The sequence below is a fragment of the Panulirus ornatus genome, chromosome 14 (assembly GCF_036320965.1).
Source record: "Panulirus ornatus isolate Po-2019 chromosome 14, ASM3632096v1, whole genome shotgun sequence".
Taxonomy (NCBI): Eukaryota; Metazoa; Arthropoda; class Malacostraca; order Decapoda; family Palinuridae; genus Panulirus; species Panulirus ornatus.
In genome coordinates this window covers 42,628,756-42,652,395 of record NC_092237.1, presented here as the reverse complement: position 1 = coordinate 42,652,395, position 23,640 = coordinate 42,628,756, and the positions used below count along the sequence as shown (strand labels likewise).

At 41.5% G+C, this 23,640-nt stretch overlaps 1 protein-coding gene across 16 annotated transcripts in view; it reads left to right on the top strand.

Moving 5' to 3' along the window:
• The window catches only part of LOC139753355 (solute carrier family 22 member 15-like), a 269,065-nt gene that overhangs the window by 64,290 nt on the left and 181,135 nt on the right, over window positions 1-23,640 (top strand). For 3 of the 16 annotated variants that reach the window (XM_071669724.1, XM_071669719.1, XM_071669722.1), the window contains exon 2: window positions 8,920-9,090. The exons of 7 other annotated variants lie outside the window; for them this stretch is intronic. In XM_071669724.1, the coding sequence (XP_071525825.1) occupies window positions 8,958-9,090 (133 nt within the window). In that variant the 5' untranslated portion in view covers window positions 8,920-8,957. Of the gene's footprint in view, window positions 1-8,858; window positions 9,091-23,640 lie in introns of all 16 variants that reach the window. 6 more of the 16 variants (XM_071669723.1, XM_071669721.1, XM_071669720.1 and 3 more) reach the window with 2 other exon arrangements.

Here is a 23,640-nt window from a genome sequence, read left to right as displayed (position 1 = left end):
TCCCCTATCCCCAGGGATATATATATATATATACATTTTTTTTCATACATATTCACCTTAACCTGCGTTAGAAAGGTAGCGTTAAGAACAGAGTAGTGAGCCTTAGAGGGTATAACCTCACTTGGCTTACCTCTACGTTCCTTCATTTGTAAAATTATAAACGGGAAGGGAGGATTTCCAGCCCTGCATTCCCTCCCCTTTTAGTCGCCTTCTGTAACACTCAGGGAATACATGGGAAGTATTCTTTCCCCAGGGATGATTTTTATATTTATTTTTACTTATTTAATATACTTTGTCGTTGTCTCAAGCGTTAGCGAGGTAGCACAAGGAAACAGACAAAAAAATGGCTCAACCCACCCACATACATATGTATATACATACACAGACATATACATATATACACATGTACATAATTTATACTTGCTGCCTTTATTCATTCCTGTCGCCACCCCGCAAGACATGAAATGACACCCACCCTCCCCCCCGCGCATGCGTGAAGTAGCGCTAGGAAAAGACAACAAAGGCCACATTCTTTCACACTTGGTCTCTAGCAGTCATGTATAATGCACTGAAACCGCAGCTCCCTTTCCAAATCCTGGCCCCACGAAACTTTCTATGGTTTACCCCAGACGCTTCACATGCCCTAGTTCAATCCATTGACAGCACGTCGACCCCCGGTATACCACATCGTTCCAATTCACTCTATTCCTTGCATGCCTTTCACCCTCCTGCATGTTCAGGCACCAGTTGCTCAAAATCTTTTTCACTCCATCCTTCCACCTCAGACACATATATCCTCTTTGTCAATCTTTCCTCTCCATGTGGCAAAACCATTTCAATACAACCTCTTCTGCTCTCTAAACCTCACTCTTTTTATTACCACACATCTCCCTTACCTTTCCATTACTTACACGATCAAACCACCTCACCACATATTGTCCTCAAACATCTCATTTCCAACACATCCACCCTAACTGCACAACCCTATCTATAGCCTATGCCTTGCAACCATATAATATTGTTGGACCTGCTATTCCTTCAAACACACCCACTTTTGCTTTATGAGATAATGTTCTTGCCTTCCACACATTCTTCAACGCTCCCAGCACTTTTGCCCCCTCCCCAACCATGTGACTCACTTCTGCTTCCATGGTTCCATCTGCTGCCAAATCCACTCCCAGGGAAGTAGTGCAAATGACTGGGAGATGTATAAACGAGAGAGGTAGGAGGTCAAGAGAAAGGTGCAAGAGGTGAAAAAGAGGGCAAATGAGAGTTGGGGTGGGAGGGTATAATCAAATTTTAGAGAGAATAAAAAGATGTTTTGGAAGGAGGTAAATAAAGTGCAGAAGACAAGAGAACAAATACGAACATCGGTGAAGGGGGCTAATGGAGAGGTAATAACAAGTAGTGGTGATGTGAAAAGAAGATGGAGTTAGTATTTTGAAGGTTTGTTGAATGTGTTAGATGACAGAGTGGCAGATATAGGGTGTTTTGGTCAAGGTGGTGTGTGAAGTGAGAGGGTCAGGGAGAATGATTATTTAAACAGAGAAGAGTTAGTGAATGCTTTTTGAAAGATGAAAGCCGGCAAGGCGGTGGGTTTAGATAGTATTGCAGTGGAATTTATTTAAAAAGGGGGTGAAAGTGTTGTTGACTGGTTGGTAAGGACATTTAATGTATGTATGACTCATGGTGAGGTGCCTGAGGATGGGTGAAATACATGCATGCCCCCTCCCCCACCCTCTGACTCACTTCGGCTTCCATGATTCCATCCGCTGCCAAATCCACTCCCAGATATCTAAAACACTTCATTTCCTTCAGTTTTTCTCCATTCAAACTTACCTCCCAGTTGACTTGTCCCTCAACCCTACTGTACCTATTAACCTTGCTCGTATTCACATTTACTCTCAGCTTTCTTCTTTCACACACTTTACCAAACTCAGTCACCAGCTTCTGCAGTTTCTCACCCGAATCAGCCACCAGCGCTGTATCATCAACGAACAACTGTATCACTTCCCAAGCTCTCTCATCCATAACAGACTTCATATTTGACAATCTCTCCAAAACTCTTGCATCCACCTCCCTAACAACCCTATCCATAAACAAATTAAACAACCATGGAGACATCACGCACCCCTGCCGCAAACCTACATTCACTGAGAACCAATAACTTTCCTTTCTTCCTCCTCGTACACATGCCTTACATCCTCGATAAAAACTTTTCACTGCTTCTAACAACTTGCCTCCCACACCATATATTCTTAATACCTTCCACAGAGCATCTCTATCAACTCTATCATATGCGTTCTCCAGATCCATAAATGCTACATACAAATCCATTTGCTTTTCTAAGTATTTCTCACATACATTCTTCAAAGTAAACACCTGATCCACACATCCTCTACCACTTCTGAAACCCCAATTTGAAGCTCTGTACATGCCTTCACCCTCTCTATCAATACCTTCCCTTATACTTTTCCAAGAATAGTCAACAAACTTATACCTCTGTAATTTGAGCACTTACCTTAATCCCCTTTGCCTTTGTACAATGACACAATGCATGCCTTCTGCCAATCCTCAGGCACCTCACCATGAGTCATACATACATTAAACATCCTTACCTACCAGTCAAAAACACAATCACCCCCTTTTTTAATAAATTCCACTGCAATACCCTCCAAACCCGCTGCCTTGCCGGCTTTCATTTTCCGCAAAGCTTTCACTACCTCTTCTCTATTTACCAAATCATTCTCCCTAACCCTCTCACTTTCCACACCACCTTGACCAAAACACCCTATATCTGCCACTCTATCAACAAACACATTCAACAAACCTTCAAAATACTCCATCTCCTTCTCACATCATCACTACTTGTTATCATCTCTCCATTAGCCCCCTACATCGATGTTCCCATTTATTCTTTTATCTTACACACTTTATTTGCCTTCTTCCAAAACATCTTTCTATTCTCCTTAAAATTTAATGATACTTTCTCACCCCAACACTCATTTGCCTTCTTTTTCACCTCTTGCACCTTTCTCTTGACCTCATGCCTCTTTCTTTGAAACATCTCCCAGTCGTTTGCATTATTTCCCTGCAAAATTCGTCCAAATGCCTCTCTCTTCTCTTTCACTAATTATCTTAGTTCTTCATCCCACCACTAACTACCCTTTCTAATCTGCCCACCTCCCACGCTTCTCATGCCACAAGCATCTTTTGCGCAAGCCATCACTTCTTCCCTAAATACATCCCATTCTTACCCCACGCCCCTTATGTCCTTTGTTCTCACCTTTTTCCATCCTGTAATCAGTTTTTCCTGGCACTTCCTCACACAAGTCTCCTTCCCATGCTCACTTACTCTCACCTCTCTTTTCACCACAACATTCTTTCTTCTTTTTTGAAAATCTCTACAAATCTTCACCTTCACCTCCACAAGATAATGATCAGACATTTCTCCAGTTGCACCTCTCAGCACATTAACATCCAAAACTCTTTCTTACACACGGCTATCAATTAACACATGATCCAATAATGCTCTCTGGCCATTTCTCCTACACACATACGTATACTTATGTATATCTCTCTTTTTAAACCAGATATTCACAATCACCAGTCCTTTTTAATGCACAAATCTACAAGCTCTTCACCATTTCCAGCACTGAACACCCCATGTACACTACTTATTGCCTCAACTGCCACATTACTCACCTTTGCATTCAAATCACCAATCACCACAACCCAGTCTCGTGGATCAAAACATATTCACTCAACTACTCCCAAAACACTTGCCTCTCATGATCTTTCTTCTCCTGCCCAGGTGCATATGCACCAATAATCACCCATCTCTCTCCATCCACTTTCAGTTTTATCCATATCAATCTAGAGTTTACTTTCTTACACTCTATCACATACTCCCACCACTCCTGTTTCAGGAGTAGTGCTACTCCTTCCCTTGCTCTTGTCCTCTCACTAAGTCCTGACTTTACTCCCAAGACATTCCCAAACCATTCTTCCCCTTTACCCTTGAGCTTCGTTTCACTCAGAGCCAAAACATCCAGGTTCCTTTCCTCAAACATACTACCTATCTCTCCTTTTTTCTCATCTTGGTTACATCCACACACGTTTAGACTCCCCAATCTGAGCCTTTGAGGAGTATGAGGACTCCCCGCGAGACTCCTTCCTCTGTTTCCCGTTTTAGAAAGTTAAAATACAAGAAGAGGAGGGTTTCTAGCCTCCTGCTCCCATCCCCTTTAGTTGCCTTGTATGACACGTGAGGAATGTGTGGGAAGTATTCTTTCTCCCCTATCCCCGGATATATATATATATATATTTTTTTTTTTTTTTTTTTTTTTTTTTTCATACTATTCGCTATTTCCCGCGATAGCGAGGTAGCGTTAAGAACAGAGGACTGGGCCTTTGAGGGAATATCCTCACCTGGCCCTCTTCTCTGTTCCTTCTTTTGGAAAAAAAAAAAAAAAAAAAAAAAAAAAAAAAAATGAGAGGGGAGGATTTCCAGCCCCCCGCTCCCTTCCCTTTTAGTCGCCTTCTACGACACGCAGGGAATACGTGGGACGTATTCTTTCTCCCCTATCCCCAGGGATATATATATATATATATATATATATATATATATATATATATATATATATATATATATATATATATATATTTTTTATTTATTTATTATTTTATTTTGCTTTGTCACTGTCTCCCGCGTTTGTGAGGTAGCGCAAGGAAACAGACGAAAGAAATGGCCCAACCCACCCCCATACAGATGTATATACATACACGTCCACACACGCAAATACACATACCTATACATCTCAATGTACACATATATATACACACACAGACATATACATATATAGACATGTACATAATTCATACTGTCTGACTTTATTTATTCCCATCGCCCCCTTGCCACACATGGAATAACATCGCCCTCCCCCCTCATGTGTGCGAGGTAGCGCTAGGAAAAGACAACAAAGGCCCCATTCGTTCACACTCAGTCTCTAGCTGTCATGTAATAATGCCCGAAACCACAGCTCCCTTTCCACATCCAGGCCCCACAGAACTTTCCATGGTTTACCCCAGACGCTTCACATGCCCTGATTCAATCCATTGACAGCATGTCGACCCCGGTATACCACACTGATCCAATTCACTCTACTCCTTGCCCTCTTCACCCCAACATTCACTCTTCTTTTCTGAAAACCCATACAAATCTTCACCTTAGCCTCCACAAGATAATGATCAGACATCCCTCCAGTTGCACCTCTCAGCACATTAACATCCAAAAGTCTCTCTTTCGCGCGCCTGTCAATTAACACGTAATCCAATAATGCTCTCTGGCCATCTCTCCTACTTACATACGTATACTTATGTATATCTCGCGTTTTAAACCAGGTATTCCCAATCACCAGTCCTTTTTCAGCACATAAATTTACAAGCTCTTCACCATTTCCATTTACAACACTGAACACCCCATGTATACCAATTATTTCCTCAACTGCCACATTACTCACCTTTGCATTCAAATCACCCATCACTATAACCCGGTCTCGTGCATCCAAAACTACTAACACATTCATTCAGCTGCTCCCAAAACACTTGCCTCTCATGATCTTTCTTCTCATGCCCAGGTGCATATGCACCAATAATCACCCATCTCTCTCCATCAGCTTTCAGTTCTACCCATATCAATCTAGAGTTTACTTTCTTACACTCTATCACATACTCCCACCACTCCTGTTTCAGGATTAGTGCTACTCCTTCCCTTGCTCTTGTCCTCTCACTAACCCCTGACTTTACTCCCAAGACATTCCCAAACCACTCTTCCCCTTTACCCTTGAGCTTGGTTTCACTCAGAGCCAAAACATCCAGGGTCCTTTCCTCAAACATACTACCTATCTCTTCTTTTTTGTCATCTTGGTTACATCCACACACATTTAGACACCCCAATCTGAGCCTTCGAGGAAGATGAGCACTCCCCGCGTGACTCCTTCTTCTGTTTCCCCTTTTAGAAAGTTAAAATACAAGGAGGGGATGGTTTCCCGTGTCAGCGAGGAAGTGCCAGGAAACAGAAGAAAGAACGACCCATCCACTCATATACACATGTATATACATAAACGCCCATATATGTGCAATACATACATATACATATCAACATGTACATACATACACAGACATATACATATATACACATGTATATATTCATGCTTGCCTTCATCCATTCCTGCCGCTACCTCACCCCACAGGAAACAGCACCCCCCCACTTCAGCAAGGTAGCGCTAGGAATTCAGACAAAAAAGCCATGCTGTCATGCATAATGCACCAAAACCATAGCTTCATATCCACATCCACACCCTATAGACCTTTCCATGGTTTACCCCAGATGCTTCTCATGCCCTGGTTCAGCCATTCTCCTGTATGTTCAGGCCCCAGTCACTCAAAATTGTTTTCACTCCATCCTTCCACCTCCAGTTTGGTCTCCTGCTTCTCCTTGTTCCCTAAACCTCTGTCATGTATATCCTCTTTGTCAATCTTTCCTCACTTATTCTCCCCGTATATCCAAACCATTTCAACACACCCGCTTCTGCTTTCTGAACCACACTCTTTTTATTTCCACACATCTCTCCTACCCTTTCATTACCTTTGGCCCCTCCCGTACCCTGTGGCTCGCTTCCGCTTCCATGGTTCCATCCACTGCTAAGTCTACTCCCAGATATCTAAAACACTTCTTCCTCCAATTTTTCTCCATTCAAACTTAAATCCTAATTAATTTGTCCCTCAACCCTACTGAACCTAATAACCTTTCTCTTATTCACATTTACTCTCAACTTTCTCCTTTAACACACTTTTCCAAACTTCATTTCTCTGTCTACACTTGTTTTCTTACTACACTTACTCTGCAGCCATTTATTGGTGTATGACATAATCTCTAACTCCACAGTATCTCTTGTATATTACTCTTTGTTATTTCTCACTAGTTGCAGTAACTGTCCATAGACAAGTGAAATAAAACCTTGTTTATGACAAAGGATAAGAGCATTTCTTAATCATATCACAAGAACAATCAAGAAAGTTCACTGAAAAATGAAGTTGATTTACTGGTATCTATCTCATTCATAGCCTTCTTAGTATCATTCTATATGTTTAATGCTGATAGGTCAAGAAATGAGGAAAATACAGTAACACAGTTTGACTCTTGAAGAAAGAAATAAGGGGGTGTATGAGAGAAGTGGTATGACGGAATGATTTATGGATTGGTAGAGTTTGTGAAAAGAATGCAATGTGGGGAGTTTACAAGGAGAGAGTATGGTAATGAATGGGTTGGTGTGAGAAGAATACCACCTGTGACAGTGAAATAGAGTGGGCGAATACTGGAGGGAGAGAAATGGTGGAAGAATGCATGGCATAGTGTATGTGAGGGAGGCATGTAAGGACAGGAATAAATGGAGACTCTTTTGCCCTGGGAATCCCCTTGAAAAGTGTTCCTGTAGGGAACAGGCATCAGAGATATAGATAGATAGATAGACTCTTTTGTTCTTGCATATGAAATTAGATGGGTGTACCAGCCCTCCCATGATCATCCTCATATCATCCTGTGTCACTTTTTTAAGTTTAGTGCTGATTGATCAAGAAATTTGGAAATGCATAAGAAAGATACCAATTAGAATGGAGTTAAAACTCCATCAGGGGGATCTAACCCTACCCCATGACCATCTTCATGTTAGAACCTCCAAGACCTTCCTCTTGTCATCCCACATTGTGTTAACTTTGATGCTGATTAAGAAATATAGAAATGTATCTGAAACAGATGTGCATTAGGTGGGGGGTTCAGCCCCCATGATCTTTATCATATCATCACAAATCACTGTGACAGGTTGTCATGGTAAATCATGAAATTTGGAAACAAAGTAAGGAACATTTACACATGAGATGTTGGGAACCCCTCTCTTCATCCCATGGCATCTTCTAGTACTGTATTATATTTGGTGCTGATTGATCAAGAAATGTGGAAATATACAAGAAGGGCATACATGTTAGTTGCGAGATCTAAATCCATCATGACCTTCATGTCATCCTGTATCACAGTGTCAAGTCAGGTGTCAATTGATCAATAAATATGGAAACAAATTAAGGAACACTTACACATTAGATGGTAGGAACCCCTCTCTTCATCCCATGCCATCTTATAGTACTGTATTATATTTGATGCTGATTGATCAAGAAATGTGGGAATGTACAAGAAAGTCATACATGTTAGTTGCAAGATCTAAATCCCCCATTCCCTTCATTGTCATCTTGTATTGCAGTGTCAAGTCAGGTGCCAATTGATCAATAAATATGGAAATGTATAAAGAATGGATACACATAAGGTCCAGTATCATCCCCCAATGACCTTCCTTAAGGAATCCTGAATCAATGTGTCAAGTTTGATGCTGATTGATAGAAAAATCTTTAAATCTATGAGAAATGGAAATATACACATATTTGCTCTACTACATGTATATTATTTTTCATGCCTGTTCATCATTTTGTGATAATCTGCCTTTCTTTCATCTCTTGTGTACTGGATTTACTTCATGATGCACCTATCATTTGTTTCATATATTTGTGTTGCCATGTATACAGCTGAATTTACATGAGAGCTAAACCAACATGTAGATGTCTTGAGCAAACATTTCAAGCAATGGGTCCTTGATGATTAAAGCTCTGAATACCGTGAATAAGTGAACTATTTAAGGAATACTGTGTTTGCTGGTATTCAAAGCAATGGATATGAAGAAGTGTGCTTTGGAAATCTACCAGTGTCGAGTTTCCTTCACGCTGTTTATATGTTATTTTTTTGTGTACAGCATCAGTGATATAAATTTTTTTTTTAAGTTCATGTTAACTTCTGTGTCTTGCTTTATCAAGTGAAACTTCAAATGGAAAGTGGCAAACATCCTTGAACCATGAGTTACTTAACAGTGGATGATGTATTCCATAAGACTGGACAATTTGGATGGAGTCAAAAAATATACTTATTTAGCTTCAGTATCCTGCAGTTCTTCATGGCATGTCATATGATTCTCACTGTGTTTACTGGTACGTATAGATGTTGTGTATTGGGTATGGAGGTTAATCACGTTGTAGAATACTTGCAAGAAACTAACAAGAAGGGTTTTAAATGGTTCACTGCATTTAGTATGGTGAAGGACTACTAGTTCACATGAAATGTTGTAGTTTTCTTGGAATAAGGTGTAAAACATCTATTTAACATCTTGAATCATTTGTAGCTAAAAGTGGTTGTGTGCAGCAGCATTGCATTGTATTATTTATTTGCTTCTACCTGTTGATGTAGATATAGAATTCCTATGTTCCTTGAGCTTCAATTAAGATTCCTTATTTTGAGATATTTGGGTAATTTCTATCAATTTTTCTTCCAATTTGAAAAAAGTATATGTTTTTACACATTATATTTTTTTACTTTCATAGTTTTTCCTTTTAGGTGAATTAGGCAAAATGATTCCATCGGGATTCTTAATGTACCATATTCATCATTCTGCTTTGTCACTGTCTCCCACACTAGCGAGGTAGTGCAAGGAAACAGATGAAAGAATGGCCCAACCCACCCACATACACATGTATATACATACACGTCCACACACACAAATATACATACCTATACATCTCAATGTATACATATATATACACACATACACATATACATATATACACATGTACATAATTCATACTTCTTTTTTCTTTCAAACTATTCGCCATTTCCCGCATTAGCGAGGTAGCGTTAAGAACAGAGGACTGGGCCTTTGAGGGAATACCCTCACCTGGCCCAATTCTCTCTTCCTTCTTTTGAAAAAAAAAAAAAAAAAAAAAAAAAAAAAAAAAAACGAGAGGGGAGGATTTCCAGCCCCCCGCTCCCTCCCCTTTTAGTCGCTTTCTACGACACGCAGGGAATACGTGGGAAGTATTCTTAATCCCCTATCCCTTATTCATTCCCATCGCCACCCAGCCACACATGAAATAAAAACCCCCTCCCCCCTCATGTGCGCGAGGTAGTGCTAGGAAAAGACAACAAAGGCCACATTCGTTCCCACTCAGTCTCTAGCTGTCATGTTATAATGCACCAAAACCACAGCTCCCTTTCCACATCCAGGCCCCACAGAACTTTCCATGGTTTACCCCAGACGCTTCACATGCCCTGGTTCAATCCATTGACAGCACATCGACCTCAGTATACCACATCGTTCCAATTCACTCTATTCCTTGCACGCCTTTCACCCTCCTGCATGTTCAGGCCCCGATCACTCAAAATCTTTTTTACTCCATCTTTCCACCTCCAATTTGGTCTCCATCTTCTCCTTGTTCCCTCCATCTCTGACACATATATCCTCTTTGTCAATCTTTCCTCACTCATTCTCTCCATGTGACCAAACCATTTCAAAACACCCTCTTCTGCTCTCTCAACCACACTCTTTTTATTACCACACATCTCTCTTACCCTTTCATTACTTACTCGATCAAACCACCTCATACCACATATTGTCCTCAAACATCACATATCCCGCACATCCACCCTCCTCCGCACAACTCTATCTAAAGCCCACGCCTTGCAACCATATAACATTGTTGGAACCACAATTCCTTAAAACATACCCATTTTTGCTTTCCGAGATAAAGTTCTCAACTTTCACACATTCTTCAATGCTCCCAGAACTTTTGCCCCCCCTCCCCCACCCTATGATTCACTTCCACTTCCATGGTTCCATCCGCTGCCAAATCCACTCCCAAATATCTAAAACACTTCACTTCCGCTGGTTTTTCTCCATTCAAACTTACCTCCCAATTGACTTAAATAACCTTACCAACCAGTCAACAACACAGTCACCCCCTTTTTTAATAAATTCCACTGCAATAACATCCAAACCCGCTGCCTTGCCGGCTTTCATCTTCAGCAAAGCTTTTACTACCTCTTCTCTGTTTACCAAATCATTCTTCCTAACCCTTTCACTTTGCACACCACCTCGACCAAAACACCCTATATCTATTATCAAACACATTCAACAAACCTTCAAAATACTCACTCCATCTCCTTCTCACATCACCACTACTTGTTATCACCTCCCCATAAGCCCCCTTCACTGAAGTTCCCATTTGTTCCCTTGTCTTACGCACTTTATTTACCTCCTTCCAAGACATCTTTTTATTCTCCCCAAAATTTAATGATACTCTCTCACCCCAACTCTCATTTGCCCTCTTTTTCACCTCTTGCACCTTTCTCTTGACCTCCTGCCTCTTTCTGTTATACATTTCCCACTCATTTGCATTATTTCCTTGCAAAAATCATCGAAATGCCTCTCTCTTCTCTTTCACTAATAATCTTACTTCTTCATCCCACCTTTCACTACCCTTTCTAATCTGCCCACCTCCCACGCTTCTCATGCCACAAGCATCTTTTGTGCAAGCCATCACTACTTCCCTAAATACATCCCATTCCTCCCCCACTCCCCATATATTTAATTTATACCATACAGCCAGAATGAGATGTTACATTTATTATAATATAGTAGTAATCTTTTAAGTTCCTTCATCCTCTTCTTTACTTTCGAGCCTACTTCTCTTTGTTTCCTCCACCTCCGACACATATATTCTCTTTGTCAACCTTTTCTCGCTCATTCTCTCCATACATCCAAACCATTTCAATACACCCTTTACTGCTCTCTCAACCACACTCCTTTTATTACAACACATCTCTCTTACTCTTTCATTTCATATCACCTCACACCACATATTGTCCTCATACATTTCATTTCCAACACATCCACCCTTCTCCTCACAACCCTGTCTGCAGCCCATGCCTTGCAACCATATAATGTTGGAATTATTGTTCCTTCTAACATACTCATTTTTGCTGTCCAAGGTAACGTTCTCTCTTTCCACACATTCTTCATCACTCCCAGAACCTTCGCTCCCTCCCCCACCCTATGACTCACTTCTGCTTCCATGGTTCCATTTGCTGCTAAGTCCACTCCCAGATATCTAAAACATTTCACTTCCTCCAGTTTTTTTTTCCATTCAAACTCACATACCAACTAACTTCTCCCTCAATTCTACTGAACATAATAACCTTGCTCTTATTAACATTTATGCTCAACTTTCTCCTTTCACATACTTTTCCAAACTCAGTCACCAACTTCTGCAATTTATCACTCGAATCAGCCACCAGTGCTGTATCATTGGTGAACAACAACTGACTAACTTCCCAGGCCCTCTCATCCCCAACAGACTGCATACTTGCCCCTCTCTCCAAAACTCTTGCATTTACTTCCCCAATCCATAAACAAATTAAACAACCATTGGGACATCACACACCCCTACCGCAGACCAACCTTAACTGGAAACCAGTCACTCTCCTCTCTTCCTACTCGCATACATGCCTTACACCCTTGATAAAAGCTTCCTACTGCTTCTAGCAGCCTATCTTCTGCACCATATACTCTTAAGACCTTCCACAAAGCATTCATGTCCAACCTGTCATGTACCTTCTCCAGATGCATATATGCCACATGCAAATCCATCTGTTTCTTTAAGTATTTCACACACATATTCTTCAAAGCAAACATCTGATCTACACATCCTCTACCACTTTTGAAACCACACTGCTCTTCCCCAATCTGATGTTCTGTACATGCCTTCACCTTCTCAGTCAATACCCTCCCTAACAATTTTTCAGAAATACCCAACAAACTTGCCTCTGTAGTTTGAACACTCACCTTTATCCCCTTTGCCTTTGTAGAATGGCACTACACATGCATTCTGCCAATTCTCAGGCACTTTACAAAGATCCATACATATATTGAAAACCCTTACCAACCATCAACAACATAGTCACCCCCTTTCCTAATAAATTCAACTGCAATACCACCTAAACCCACCTCCTTACTGGATTTCATCTGCAAGGCTTTCACCACCTCTTCTATCTTTAGTAATGCATTCTCCCTCTCTTTCTCACATTGCACACCACCTCAACCAAAACACCTTACTTCTGCCACTCTATCATCAAACACATTTAGCAAACCCGCAGAATACTAACTCCATTTCTTCACTTCATCACTACCTGTTATCATTTCCCTCCTTCACAGATGTTCTCATTTGTTCTCTTGTCTTATGCACATTATTTACCTCCTTCCATAACATCGTCGTATTTTCCCTGTAGTGTAATGATACTCTCTCACCCCAACTCTCATTTGCCCTCTTTTTCAACTTGTGCACCTTCCTCTTGACCTCCTGCTGCTTTCTCTTGTACATCTCCTAGTCATTTGCACTCTTTCCATGCTAGTATTATCCAAATTTCTCTCTTTTCTCATTCACTATCAACTTTCCTTCTTCATCCCACCACTCGCTACCCTTTCTAATCTGCCCACTTCCCACCTTTCTCATGCCACATGGATCTCTTGCACATGCCATCACTACTTCCCTAAATACACCCCATTCCTTGCCCACTCCCCTCATGTCAGTTGCTCTCGCCTTTTGCCATTCTACACTCAATCTCTCCTGCTACTTCCTCACACATGTCTCGTTTCCAAGCCCACCTACTCTCACCACTCTCCTCCCAGATGTTCTCTCTTCATTTTTAAAAACCTCTACAAATCTTCACCTTTGCTTCTACAAGATAGTTATCAGACATCTCACCAGTTGCCCCTTTCAGCACATTAACATCCAAAAGACTCTTTTACATGTCTAACAATTAACACGTAATCTAATAATGCCCTTTGACTATCTCTCCTACTCACATATGTATACTTGTGTACATCCCTCTTTTTAAACCAGTTATTCCCAATCATCAGTCTTTTTTTCAGCACAAATCCACTAGCTCCTTCCCATTTCCATTCACAAACACTGAATACCCCATGTACACCAGTTATACCCTCAAGTACCACATTACTCACCTTCGCATTTGAATCACCCATCACTAACACCTGTTCCCATGCTCCAAAACTGCTGACAGATTCACTCAGCTACTCCCAAAACACTTTCCTCTCAAGATCTTTCTTCCCAAGACCAGGTGCATAAGTACCAATAATCACCCATCTCTCTCCATCCATTTTCAATTCTACCCACATCAATCTAGAATTTACTTCCTTACACTCTTATCACACACACCCACAACTGCTTTAGGAGTATTTTCACTCTTTCCGTAGCTCTTGTCCTCTCACCAACCCGACTTTACTCCCGAGACTTTCCAAACCATTCTTCCCTTTTACCCTTGAGCTTCATTTCCCTAAGAGCCAGAACATCCTGGTTTCATTCCTCAAACATACTACCTATCCCTTATTTCTTCACATCTTGGTTACATCGACACACTTTAGACACCACAATCTGAAAAACGACTGATGATTGGGAATACCTGGTTTAAAAATAGAGATACACATAAGTATGGGTATGTTAGTAGGAGAGGTGGTCAAAGGGCATTATTGGATTACTTGCTAACTGATAGGTGGGTAAAAGAGAGACTTTTGGATGTTAATGTCCTGAGAGGGTCAGCTGGAGGGATGTCTGATCACTATCTTGTCGAGACAAAGGTGAAGAAAGTGGTGAGAGTAAGTGAACTTGGAAAGGAAACTTGTGTGAGGAAGTACCAGGAGAGATTGAGTAGAGAATGGCAAAAGGTGAGGGCAAATGTCGTAAGTGCAAAAGATGCATGTGGCATGAGAAAGGTGGGAGATGGGCAGGTTAGAAAGGGTAGTGAGAGGTGGGATGAAGGAGAAAAATTGTTAGTGAAAAAAAAAAAGAGAGGCATTTGGACAATACTTGCAAGGGAGGAGTGCAAATGACTGGAAGATGTATAAAAGAAAGTGACAGGAGGTCAAGAGGAAGGTGCAAGGATTGAAAAAGAGGGCAAATGAGACTTTGGGCAAGAGAGTATCATTAAATTTTAGGGAGAATTAAAAGATGTTTTGGAAGGAGGTAAATAATGTGCATAAGATAAGAGAACTAATGGGAACATCAGTGAAGGGGGCAAGTGGGGAAGTAATAACAGGCAGTGATGAATTGAGGAGATGGAGTAAGTTTTGAAGGTTTGTTGAATGTGTTTGATGACAGAGTGGCAAATATAGGGTGTTTTGGTCGAGGTGATGTGCAAATTTTGAGGGTCAGGGAGAATGGTATGGTTGAGAGAGAAGAGGTAGTGAAAGCTTTGTGGAAGATGAAATCCGGCAAGGCGATGGGTTTGGATGGTATTTCTGTATAATTCATTTAAAAAGGGGGTGAATGTGTTGTTGATTGGTTGGTAAGGATATTAAATGTATGTATGGATCATGATGAAGTGTCTGAGGATTGGCAGAATGCTTGCATAGTGCCATTGTACAAAGGCAAAGGGGATGAAGGTGAGTGTTCAAACTACAAAGGCATAAGTTTGTTTAGTATTCCTGGGGAAATTATATGGGAGGATATTGATTGAGAGGGTGAAGGCATGTACAGAATATCATACTGGGGAAGATTAGTGTGGTTTTAGAAGTGGTAGAGGATGTGTGGATCAGGTGTTAATGTGCTGAGAGGGGCAGCTGTAGGGATGTCTGATCAATATCTTGTGGAGGCGAAGGTGAAGATTTGTAGAGGTTTTCAAAAAGAAAGAGAAATTGTTGGGGAGAAGAGAGTGGTGAGAGTAAGTTAGCGTGGGAAGGATACTTCTTTGAGGAAGTACCAGGAGAGATTGAGTGTAGAATGGCATAAGGAGAGCAAATGACATGAGGGGAGTGGTTGAGGAATGGGATGTATTGAGGGAGGCAGTGATGGCATGTGAAAAGATGCTTGTGGCATGAAAAAGGTGGGAGATGGGCAGATTAGAAAAGATAGTGAGTGGTGGAATGAGGAAGTAAAGTTGTTGGTGAAAGAAAAAGGAGAGGCATTTGGATGATACTTAAAAGGAAGGAATGTAAATGACTGGGAGGTTTATAAAAGAAAGCAGCTGGAAGTCAAGAGGAAGATGCAAGGGTTGAAAAAAGAGGGTAAATGAGAGTTGGGGTGAGAAAGTATCATTAAACTTTAGGGAGAATAAAAAGATGTCTAGGAAGAAGGTAAGTGACATGCAAAAGACTAGAGAAGAAATGGGAACATCAGTGAAGGTGGCAAGAGGTAGTGATGAAGTGAGAAGGTGGAGTGAGTATTTTGAAGGTTTGTTGAATATGTTTAATGATAGATTGGCAGATATAGGGTGTTTTGATTGGGGTGGTGTGTGAAGTGAGAGGGTCAGGGAGAATGGTTTGGTGATTCGAGAAGAGGTGGTGAAAGCTTTGTGGAAGATGAAATCAGGCAAGGCGGTGGGTTTGGATGGTATTGCAGCGGAATTTATTAAAAAAGCTGGTGACTGTTGTTGATTGGTTGGTAAGGATATTCAGTGTAAGTATGGACCATGGTGAAGTGCCTGAAGATTGGTGGAATGCATGCATAGTGCTACTGTACAAAGGCAAACGGGATAAAGGTGAGTGTTCAAGTTACAGAGGCATAAGTTTGTTGAATACTCTTGGGAATTTATATGGGAGGGTATTGATTGAGAGGGTGAAGGCATGTACAGAGCATCAGATTGGGGATAAGAAGTGTGGTTTTAGAAGTGGTAGAGGATGTGTGGATTAGGTGTTTGCTTCGAAGAATGTGTGAGAAATACTTTGTATGCGGCACTTATGGATCTGGGGAAGGCATATGATAGGATTGATAGAGATGCTTTATGTAAGGTCTTAGGAGTATGTAGTGTAGGAGGTAAGCTGTTAAAAGCAGTGAAAAGTTTTTATTAAGGGTGTAAGGCATGTGTATGAGTAGGAAAAGAGAAGAATGACTGGTTCCCAGTGAAGGTCGATTTTGAGCAAATGGGGCCTGAACATACAAGAAAGGGAGAGGCCCACAAGGAACAGAGTGAATTGTAACAGTGTGGTATACCGGGGTTGACATGCTGTCAATGGACTGAACCAGGGCATGTGAAGCATCTTAGGTAAACCATGGAAAGGTCTGTGGGGCCTGGATGTGGATATGGAGCTATGGTTTTGTGCATTACAAATGACAGCAAGAGACTCAGTGTGAATGAATGTGGCCTTTTTTGTTTGTTTTTCTGGTGCTACTTCACTGAAGTGGGGGGGGGGGGGTAGCGACAGCAATGGATGAAGACAAGCAAGTATGAATATGTACATGTGTATATGTCTGTGTGTGTGTATGTATATGTTGATATGTATATGTATGTATATGTGATGGGTGATTTGAATGCAAAGATGAGTAATGTGGCAGTTGAGCATATAATATGTGTACATGGGGTGTTCAGTGTTGTAAATGGAAATGGTGAAGAGCTTGTAGATTTGTGTGCGGAAAAAGGACTGGTGATTGGGAATACCAGGTTTAAAGAGAGATATATAAGTATACGTATTGTTACGAACTCAATACTTGTTGGGGCAAGGTCGCCAGTAACATATATATGTTACAAATACTACACTGATCCTTGTCTTTGCAAGGACGTTAGATTTGTTAAGTTGCACAACTCAGGATAACACTGTCTGAAAGTTATGGGATTGAATTAAAGACCAGCATTACATTAAATCTACTTACAATGAAAGAATTCAAGTGTACAAAGATAGGCACATAAATCAGGCATGAATCATTTACGTTAACACTGAACATGAGTTTAACATTGAACATGAGTTAACATTGAACATGAGTTAACATTGAACATGAGTGAACATTGAACATGAGTTAACATTCCAGATAAGATTTCAAGCCAGGAGATCTCTTTCCTTTATGACACTTTGTTCGATAACATTACACTTAGGTAGACCTGACGTGACACAGTAAACATCATTGTTACACTTATCTACCTGACGTGACACAGTAGTAACAGGCTTACAGCACAGCACTCGGGTAACGGACTTACAGCAGGGGGACAACACTTACCTCGCTGGGCTAGAGAGAGAGGAATCAAATCTCACCGGGTCCGTGGGTATTTATTACAAGTAAAGACAAGCGTTCACCCTTGCTGCTATACAATGCTACCCTTGATTGGCTATGGAACTAAGAGCAATTCTGATTGGTTGGAGGGTCCCAGAGTCTCGGCGTAGTCACACTCCTTGGTCCTTTTTGTTTATGTCAGCAGCGATGACATATGAGATGACGTACCCGCAGCTGACCCCACGCCTTGACCTGGCGCCTCTGATGAGGGTTTGGGTGCTGGAGGACTGGTCACCATCTGCTTCAAAACAGAATCATTAAGCCAAATGTTTGGTGGGCAGAGAAACTCCGAGCCAGCCTCAGAGGAAGACATCACTCCTCGCCCTGATAGGGAATAGCAACAAAAACCTATACAAAGGCACACTATACACAGAGACACACACACGTTATATACACGAACATGTGGACACACGCACACACGTGTTCGTAACAGTATGTAAGTAGGGGAGATGGCCAGAGAGCATTACTGGATTACGTATTAATTGATAGGTGCTTGAAAGAAAGACTTTTGGATGTTAATGTGCTGAGAGGGGCAACTGAAGGGATGTCTGATCATTATCTTGTGGAGGTGAAGGTGAAGATATGTAGAGGTTTTCAGAAAAGAACAGAGAATGTTGGGGTGAAGAGAGTGGTGAGAGTAAGTGAGCTTGGAAAGGAGAATTGTGTAAGGAAGTACCAGGAAAGACTGAGTGCAGAATGGAAAAAGGTGAGAGCAAATGATGTAAGGGGAGTGGGGGAGGAATAGGGATGGCTTGCACAAAAGATGCTTGTGGCATGAGAAAGGTGGGAGGTGGGCAGATTAGAAAGGGTAGTGAGTGGTGGGATGAAGAAGTAAGAGTGTTAGTGAAAGAGAAGAGAGAGGCATTTGGAAGATTTTTGGAGGGAAATAGTGCAAATGAGTGGGAGATGTATAAAGGAAAGCGGCAAGAGGTCAAGAGAAAGGTGCAAGAGGTGAAAAAGAGGGCAAATGAGAGATCGGGTGAGACAGTTTCATTAAATTTTAGGGGGAATGAAAAGATGTTTTGGAAGGAGGTAAATAAAGTGCGTAAGACAAAAGAACAAATGGGAACATCGGTGAAGGGGGCAAATATGGAGGTAAGAACAAGTAATGGTGAAAAGAGAAGGAGATGGAATGAGTATTTTGAAGGTTTGTTGAATGTGTTTGATGATAGAATGGCAGATATAGGGTGTTTTGGTCGAGGTGGTGTGAAAAGTGAGAGAGTCAGGTTGAAGGATTTGGAAAACAGAGAAGAGGTAGTGAAAGCTTTGCGGAAAATGAAAGCTGGCAAGGCGGTGGGTTTCGATGGTATTGCTGTGGATTTTATAAAAAAAAGGGGTGACTGTGTTGTTGACTGGTTGGTGAGGATATTCATTGTATATATGGTTCATGGTGAAGTGCCTGAGGATTGGCGGAATGCATGCATAGTGCCACTGTACAAAGGCAAAGGGGATAAAGGTGAGTGTTCAAATTACAGAGGTATAAGTTTGTTGAGTATTCCTGGGAAATTATATGGGAGGGTATTGATTGAGAGTGTGAATGCATGTACAGAGCATCAGATTGGGGAAGAGCAGTGTGGTTTCAGAAGTGGTAGAGAATGTGTGGATCAGGTGTTTGCTTTGAAGAATATATGTGAGATATACTCAGAAAAACAAATGGATTTGTGTGTAGCATTTATGGATCTGGAGAAGGCATATGATAAGTGATGCTCTGTGGAAGGTATTAAGAGTATATGGTGTGGGAGGTAACTTGCTAGAAGCAGTGAAAAGTTTTTATTGAGGATGTAAGGCATGTATATGTATGAGTAGGAAGAGAGGAAATTGATTGGTTTCTAGTGAATGTCGGTTTGCGGCAAGGATGTGTGATGTCTCCCTGGTTGTTTAATTTGTTTATGGATGGGTTTGTTAGGGAGGTGAATGCAAAAGTTTTGGAAAGAGGGGTAAGTATGCAGTCTGTTGTGGATGAGAGGGCTTGGGAAGCGAGTCATTTCTTGTTCGCTGATGATACAGCGCTGGTGGCTGATTTGGGTGAGAAACTGCAGAAGTTGGTGACTGAGTTTGGTAGAGTGTGTGAAAGAAGAAAGCTGAGAGTAAATGTGAATAAGAGAAAGGTTATTAGGTACAGTAGGGTTGAAGGAGAAGTCAATTGGGAGGTAAGTTTGAATGAAAAATACTGGTGGAAGTGAAGTGTTTTAGATACCTGGGAGTGGATTTAGCAGTGGATGGAACCATGGAAGCAGAAGTGAGTCACAGGGTGGGGGAGGGGGCGAAGGTTCTGGGAGCATTGAAGAATGTGTGGAAGGCCAAAACATTATTTCGGAGAGCAAAATTGGGTATGTTTGAAGGAATAGTTGTTCCAACAATGTTACACGGTTGCGAAGCATGGGCTATATATAGGGTTGTGCGGAGGAGGGTGGATGTGTTGGAAATGAGATGTTTGAGGACAATATGTGATGTGAGGTGGTTTGATTGAGTAAGTAATGAAAGGGTAAGAGAGATATGTGGAAATAAAAAGAGTGTGGTTGAGAGAGCAGAGGAGGGTGTATGGAAATGGTTTGGTCACTTGAAGAGAATGAGTGAGGAAAGATTGACAAAGAGGATATATGTGTCAGATGTGGAGGAATTGAGGACAAATGGGAGACCAATTGGAGGTGGAAGGATGGAGTGAAAAAGATTTTGGGTGATCGGGGCCTGAACATGCAGTAGGGTGAAAGGCATGCAAGGAATTGAGTGAATTGGAATGATGTGGTATACCGGGGTTGACGTGCTGTCAGTGTATTGAACCAGGGCATGTGAAGTGTCTGGGGTAAACCATGGAAAGTTTTGTGGGGCCTGGATGTGGAAAGGAATTATACATTATACATGACAGCTAGAGACTGAGTGTGAACGAATGTGGCCTTTGTTGTCTTTTCCTAGCGAGACTGAGTGTGAACGAATGTGGCCTTTGTTGTCTTTTCCTAGCGCTACCTCGCACACATGTGGGGGAAGGGGTTGTCATCTCCTGTTTGGCAGGGTGGCGACGGGAATGAATGAAGGCAGCAAATATGAATTATGTACATGTGTATATATGTATATATCCGTGTAGGTATATGTATGTATATGTTGAAATGTATAAGTATGTATATGTGCGTGTGTGGACGTGTATATATATGCATGTGTATGTGGGTGGGTTGGGCCATTCTTTCGTCTGTCTCCTTGCGCCAGCTCGCTAATGTGGGAGACAGCGACAAAGTATCTTTGAATTTTAGGGACAATAAAAAGATGTTTTGGAAGGAAGTAAATAAAGTGCTTAAGACAAGGGAACAAATGGGAACATCAGTGAAGGGGGCTAATGGGGAGGTGATAACAAGTTGTGGTGATGTGAGAAGGAGATGGAGTGAGTATTTTGAAGGTTTGTTGAATGTCTTTGATGATAGAGTGGCAGATATAGGATGTTTTGGTCGAGGTGGTGTGCAAAGTGAGAGGGTTAGGGAGAATGATTTGGTAAAGAGAGAAGAGGTAGTAAAAGCTTTGCGGAAGATGAAAGCCGGCAAGGCAGCGGGTTTGGATGGTATTGCAGTGGAAGATATTAGAAAGGGGGTGACTATATTGTTGACAGGTTGGTAAGGTTATTTAATGTATATATGACTCATGATGAGGTGCCTGAGGATTGGCGGAATGCTTCCATAGTGCCGTTGTACAAAGGCAAAGGGAATAAAAGGGAGTGCTCTAATTACAGAGGTATAAGTTTGTTGAGTATTACTGGGACACTGTATGGGAGGGTATTGATTGACAGAGTGAAGGCATGTACTGAGCATCAGATTGGGGAAGAGCAGTGTGGTTTCAGAAGTGGTAGAGGATGTGTGGATTAGGTGTTTGCTTTGAAGAATGTATGTGAGAAATACTTAGAAAAGCAAATGGATTTGTATGTAACATTTATGGATCTGGAGAAGGCATATGATAGAGTTGATAGAGATGCTCTGTGGAAGATATTAAGAATATATGGTGAGGGAGGCAAGTTGTTAGAAGCAGTGAAAAGTTTTTATCAAGGATGTAAGGCATGTGTACGTGTAGGAAGAGAGGAAAGTGATTGGTTCTCAGTGAATGTTGGTTTGCAGTAGGGGTGCATGATGTCTCCATGGTTGTTTTATTTGTTTATGGATGGGGTTGTTAGGGAGGTGAATGCAAGAGTTATGGAAAGAGGGGCAAGTATGCAGTTTGTTGTGGATGAGAGAGCATGGGAAGTGTCAGTTGTTGTTCGCTGATGATACAGTGCTGGTGGCTGATTCGTGTGAGAAACTGCAGAAGCTGGTGACTGAGTTTGGTAAAGTGTGTGAAGGAAGAAAGGTGAGAGTAAATGTGAATAAGAGCAAGGTTATTAGGTACAGTAGGGTTGAGGGTCAAGTCAACTGGGAGGTGAGTTTGAATGGAGAAAAACTGGAGGAAGTGAGGTGTTTTAGATATCTGGGAGTGGATTTGGCAGCAGATGGAACCATGGAAGTGGAAGTGAATCATAGGATGGGGGAGGAGGCAAAAGTTCTGGGAGCGTTGAAGAACGTATGGAAGTCGAGAACATTATCTTGGAAAGCAAAAATGGGTATGTTTGAAGGAATAGTGGTTCCAACAGTGTTATATGGTTGCGAGGCATGGGCTATGGATAGAGTTGTGTGGAGGAGGGTGGATGTGCTGAAGATGAGATGTTTGAGGACAATATGTGGTGTGAGGTGGTTTGATCGAGTAAGCAGTGAAAGGGTAAGAGAGATGTGTGGTAATAAAAAGTGTGGTTGAGAGAGCAGAAGAGGGTTTTTGAAATAGTTTGGTCACATGGAGAGAATAAGTGAGGAAAGATTGACAAAGAGGATATGTGTCAGAGGTGGAGGGAACAAGGAGAAATGGGAGACCGATGTGTGGTAATAAAAAGTGTGGTTGAGAGAGCAGAAGAGGGGTTTTGAAATGGTTTGGTCACATGGAGAGAATAAATGAGGAAAGATTGACAAAGAGGATATATGTGTCAGAGGTGGAGGGAAAGAGGAGAGGTGGAAAGATGGAGTGAAAAAGATTTTGAGTGATCGGGGCCTGAACATGCATGAGGGTGAAAGGTGTGCAAGGAATAGAGTGAATTGGAACGATGTGGTATACTGGGGTTGATGTGCTGTCAATGGATTGAACCAGGGCATGTGAAGCGTCTGAGGTAAACCATGGAAGGCTCTGTGGGGCCTGGATGTGGAAAGGGAGATGTGGTTTCAGTGCATTATACATGACAGCTAGAGACTGAGTGTGAACGAATGTGGCCTTTGTTATCTTTTCCTAGTGCTACCTCACACACATGCGGGTGGAGAGGGTTATTTCATGTGTGGTGGGGTGGCGATGGGAATGAATAAAGTCAGACAGTATGAATATGTACATGTGTATATATGTGTATGTCTGTGTATGTATATATATGTATACGTTGAGATGTAAAGGTATGTATATTTGCGTGAGTGGATGTTTATGTATATACATGTGTAGGTAGTGGGTTGGGCCATTCTTTCGTCTGTTTACTTGTGCTACTTCAGTAACACGGGAGACAGCGACAAAGTATAATAATAATATAAAATATATATATATATATATTCTTTTTCTTTCAAACTATTCGCCATTTCCCGCATTAGCGAGGTAGCGTTAAGAACAGAGGAC